The 5,326-nt window shown below is 53.3% G+C and overlaps 1 protein-coding gene across 1 annotated transcript in view; it reads right to left on the bottom strand.

The window, feature by feature from the left end:
• LOC127750233 (uncharacterized) overlaps positions 1–5,326 on the bottom strand; it is a 50,833-nt gene that overhangs the window by 19,355 nt on the left and 26,152 nt on the right. Inside the window, exon 2 of the mRNA XM_052271273.1 lies at positions 1,359–1,476. Within this exon, the coding sequence (XP_052127233.1) occupies positions 1,359–1,461 (103 nt within the window). The 5' untranslated portion in view covers positions 1,462–1,476. The remainder of the gene's footprint in view (positions 1–1,358; positions 1,477–5,326) is intronic.

The raw sequence follows: 5,326 nt of genomic DNA, 5'->3' as shown, positions 1-5,326 counted from the left end.
GGGGGCAGATGCGAGGGAGACCTCAGTGTACGTTCGTTAAAAGGAGCAAAACATGTTTTTGTGTGTTTTTAGGGCGTGTGAAACAGAGGGTGCATTTAACTGTCCCTGATGCACCGGCGTCGTCGTCCACCAAAAGAGGCCGTTGCACTTTGGCGCCTTTTACGACCGATTCCGACGGCAAAATAATCGTTCTGCGAACTGCCTTATTTCATGTGAAGACTTTAGGCAAGGACCGCTAGGTCAGCCCGACTGGCCAAGTGGCCGGGGTGCATGCGTGCGTGCGTGCGTATATGTAGAGAGAGAGAGAGAGAGATAGAGAAAGAGACAGAGATGCGAAATGCAAGATGAACACATACATCTACGAATGTCTGCTGGCTAACTCCCTAATTCGTAACTTTCCCAACCCGGCAGCACGCGTGTCGGCGATACTTTGTTGAGTCGGAAACATGTGCAACGCAAAAATCCCCTCTACCTTTGCACCAAAACCACCAAAAAACAAAAGAAAGAAGCGCGCACACACACAATATTGCGAGAAGCGAAATGTGAGCAGGTTGTCTGTAGCCTGGCGAGACGCAAAAAGCGGCGCTGAAACCCTTTCCGAAATATGACAGCGGCAACAGCAACAATAATAATGAAAATAAAAAGAACACAAGAAAAACGGGAAGCGACGCTCCCCGGACGGGAGCAAGGAGCAAGGCCTGCGCAAATTTCTATAACGCCCTTTTACAGTCGTTGTTTTCTGACCTGTTTTTTTTTTTAAAGCCCGATGAGACGGGCGAAGAGGTGTGCGCCTATATACAAATGCGGTCGGATGGTCATCTCTCAGGATCCGCGACGGAAGGGCGAGAGGATGGAAATGGGGGAAAGGGGAGGGGGGAGGACCCCGTTAACATGTCAGTCACGTGCAATGCCAGCCATTAGTACGGATGGTGCCCGATCGTGCCGCACTCAAGTACCCCGACAGACAGGCACTCACACTGCTCTTATTTTCCTATCAATTTCTGCACGGAGAGAGATGAAGATAGAAAGGAAAATAGAAGAATGGGAAAGGGGGCCGAAGAGAGAAATGTTTAAACAGGAAGACAGTTGTTCCTGTACACATTTATTAATGCGACCATGTACTTGTAAACATTAATTGAAGTACGCGTCACATGGAATAAGGGACTTGGTTTCCAAGCAAAAGGTCTTGGAAATTAACACATTTTGCTTGGAAACCAAGCAGCTACTTTTAACGTGCATGTACACCTAAGGTAAACGTTCCATGTACACCTCATTTAAAGTATGCCATCCACACATTTGAACTGATCGGAACTGATAGAGTGGCAGTTAGTTCCTTTATGCAACTGATGCGTGCTCACCTGCTAGCGACTGGCGCACGGTGAGGATGAGGACCAGCGCCGCCGTGCACCACAGCCACGTCGCCAGGCTGGACGCCCCGGGGGCGCCCCTATGTTGTGCCATGCGTCGCGGTGCGTCCTGCAACACGGGAGAAACACATATTTAGAAAATATCTAAAAGCAGAGGGACGCAGCAAGACAGCAATGTGGAAAAGAGGACCGCACACTACAACTACCCGGATGCAGTTCGAGCCAGCAGTGTTACATTACCACGTTTACAACAGCGGGCATCTATTTCTAATATGAAGTTTGTTGAAGTTGAGGTCCTGTTTAAATTTTTAGAATATATTTACTGTGTGATTTTGGATGGGGGCCGGGGTAACATACAACACAGAGCATAGTAGGATCACCAAGTGGACGAGTTTAGACTTACGCCAAAAATGGCCGTGTCCCCGTTCGCAGCTGGTCGTCTGCGTATTTTTCCAGGCCATGCATTTAGACTCGGTGGGGGCGCAGAGCGACAGAACAAGGGCCCGATCTAGATGGAGCAGCGACAGCTTCAGCGCTGCCCTTAACAAGTCGCGCAACGCTACTTTATTTTTAAACCGGAATTTTAAATTTGACGTCATTGTGATATCGCAGAAGCCTTATTTCCACCGAGTGAGACAGAGATAGAGAGAGGGGGAGGGGGGGTCGGGTCCAGTGGTCGTTGCCTGGTGCCTCTCCACGCACCCGTCCCTCTCGCAGCCAATGAGCAGCCGTGCTGTACGCCTTATACAGTAAACGCACATGCAGCCATATGCTAAAGGCGCACGCCCGTTATAATACAGTTAGGAAACCTAACCCTCCCCGGCCGGCAGGGCTGGGCTGTGGGCCGCAGCGCTTGTCTAACAAAACGAACATACAGAGATACGCTCATACGTCTGCCCCGCGAGCGCGCCTGGCCGCTCGTGCCGCGGCGCCTGCGCAGAGGGGCCTAAAAGGTCGCCGGGTATGTAAATGCGTGCGTAATAGTTTTCTGCGGGGGGTTCATGAACTTCTCGCTGGCCGCCGGGATGTGTGCCATCCGGGTAGCGCGGCGCGGCAGCGCGGGGCTGCTGAGGTGCAGTGCCATGGACCACTGTTCCACATTTCGGCCCCGGCCGGGCAGGTCCCCGCGGCTCCCCGCGGCTCCCGCCACACGACACGAGGATGAGGTTCGCTGCTACCGCGCCGCTTGGCACCGGGGCCCCATGAGGTGTGCCTCCTCGCGAGCAGCGGAAGGGTTTGAAAAGCGAAACGATCCGTGTCGTGCGCCGTGCAATCGTGAGTCAAAGCACACTATGAGCTGTCTTGTTTTACTTTCAGACTGTCTCGGCCGGGCCGGGGGGCGTGGCGTGGCCATGTGCAGCCTTGAACTGCGGGCCCGGAGTTCATACAGAGCATGAGCAGCGAGTCTGTGTATATGTTTGCATTTCCACTCTATTGTGTTTGACTTTTCGCTTTTCTCGCTGTCTATCTCTTTTTTTCCCTTCTTCCTCCATTCCGCTTGCCCCCCACTCGGCTCCAACTCTTCGCAGGAATCGGCTTATCGTCACTTTTGATTGCGGGAATTTCTGCTGGGGTGCTCTCCATTCCATGCGCCGAAGAAGAATCACGCGGCAAGGCTAAAGGGAAAAAAAGTAGTACACGACGAACTAAGGGATATGGTCAGTAAGGTTTCGTTCGCATCTTGCAGTCATCGACGTAAATAATTGCATGGTCGGTAATAAGACGAATTCGATGGGAATGATTTCCACTTTCGTGTCGGTCCCGGAAGTATATCAATTTTCTTCAACGTAAAACAAAACAAAAAAAATCCAGGCCAGGGAGTACATGCTTGTCAGCTCGGTCCACGACCTACAACGACGAGCCCATCCTCCTTGTCCATACCTCTTTTTCCTGTCAAAGTGCAAGGTAGTTCCTCAAACCCTGTCAATCCGGCAATAATGACCCACGGCACCGTCATTAGCGCGGCGAGAGCGGCCAAAGCAGATGAGGAAGCGAGAAAGGGGGAAAAAAACAAAAAGCAAAAAAAAAAAAAAAAAAAAAACTTAAAGTAGAGGACGCCGGAAGACGGCACTCCAAAAAGGCAACACGCAATACTACGGCATCGCGGCGCGCAAATGCAAGCAGCGCACCGCCCCGCTCTAGAGCGCGTTCCCATGGCCTCGCCCCGCCCCGCCCCGCCCCGCTTCGAGCAGCGCTCCGCCACGGCATCATGTGCATCCAATCCAAAATAACAGTCTCCATTTCGGCGTCCCGCGAGCGTGGCGGACGAGATGCAGAATGCGCCCGCGGACTGGGCCGTGCGAGAGAGAGAGAGAGAGAGAGAGAGAGAGAGAGATAGAAAGGGAGAGAAAGAGAGAGAAAGAGAGAGAAAGAGAGAGACTGCCACCTCACACGGTTCGCTTTGCTTCCTCTTTTTCATTTTGATCCATTCACCGCACTTTTTTTCCATCACTCTGTCGATAAAGTTGAAGACGGCCTGCCGCCTAGCGTGCCGTAGTGTGTCCGCAAAAGACATACGAGGCCAAAGGAGCACTGCCAGAAAACGCTCTGGAAAAGGGAAATTGTTTACTAAGCAAGCATAACTTCGTGTAGTCAAATCGACCAATCGAATTGCTGGAGGATTTTCGTGACACTCCTGTACGAGTTGTTTGCTTGGAGCAAATCCTGATATTTAATTAGGACAACTTGCATCCGTGCTGCAAAAAAAGTTTGCGTAAACAATAAAGCAAAATATGGGTATAAAACGCCACCTTTCTCATCGGGACGAAATTGTCCTTTTCCAACTTCAGCTTCTGTCCCTTAGCATCCCCCCCCCCTCTCTCCGTCTTTCTCTCCGCGAAACACAGACGCGCGCGAATGTACCGGGTTTGTCGATCGGCACAGCGCAGCAGCGGGATCGCCGTGAAGTGGAAGGTGAGGGGAGAGGGGGGGGGGAGGGGGCGGGGCCAGGGGGTATGTCTCTTGTACTGTGCAGCTGGTACGGGACGGGGGACGGGCGAGACGGGACGCGGCGGGAAGCGCTGGAGGCCTGCGCGGGGCTGGACTGGACTCGCCTTGGCATTGGCAGTGAATGTAGGTCGCCGAGCCGCACGCGTCACGTGACTAACAGCACACACACACACACACGCACACGTTTGGTAAGGCGCGTCCTTAGGCACCCCCTGACAGTATGCCGATGTCAACAAATCAAGAGGAGAAGGGAGAGAAAGAAGCGGCATAATTAATGTTTGTATCGCACAGAGTCAACACACTGAAAACTGGGGAACCTTCGGATATGACGATGCGTCTCAGGACCACTGTACGGATGGAGGAATGACGTTCGAATCGGCCACGTTTCGACAAACATAACGGGGTGACACGGGGTGACACGGGGTGACAAGCGTGTCACTCTGTAGTTTTCAGCGAGAAACAATAAGTTTACAATGTGGGCTGTGGGCATCATATATGGAAGTAATGGAATTACAAGACAATCCTTTCCCGTTTCATTTTTATTCGTTTTGAACTCTTCCCTTCATATTGCAGCAGACCCTGCGTCGCATCTCCCTCTCTCTCTCCCTCTGTCCCGCATCTCGCGCGCGCTGCCCTCCCGTTACCTTTCGCACGATGAGCAGTTATCTTTCACACAAGACCCGGAAGCCCCGCGGAGGACCCCGGCGGCGGCGGGCCACTCGCCACTCCGCATAGCACGTCCCATCTAAGCTCGGCCGAGACGAAATACAAACGGCGCCGGGCGAAAGTGGCGCCGCGGCAGGGAAATGTGGGCTCCTATGTGGGGCGGAGCCGGGCCGAGCCGGGCGAACCCGGGCGAAGCCTTATCGCAGACGAAAATCCAGCGCCGTTACACCGCGACCGCCGCGCCGGGTCGGATCGGGTCGGATCGAGCGCGAGTGTCAGGGGGTCGTTCCCATATAATGCTAGGTGATTTGATTTTTGGGGAGCGCGGAGGGGGAGTAGGGGGG

The sequence above is a fragment of the Frankliniella occidentalis genome, unplaced genomic scaffold, assembly GCF_000697945.3.
Source record: "Frankliniella occidentalis isolate FOCC.00 unplaced genomic scaffold, Focc_3.1 Scaffold156, whole genome shotgun sequence".
Taxonomy (NCBI): domain Eukaryota; kingdom Metazoa; phylum Arthropoda; class Insecta; order Thysanoptera; family Thripidae; genus Frankliniella; species Frankliniella occidentalis.
This window is presented reverse-complemented; position numbering and strand designations above follow the sequence as displayed.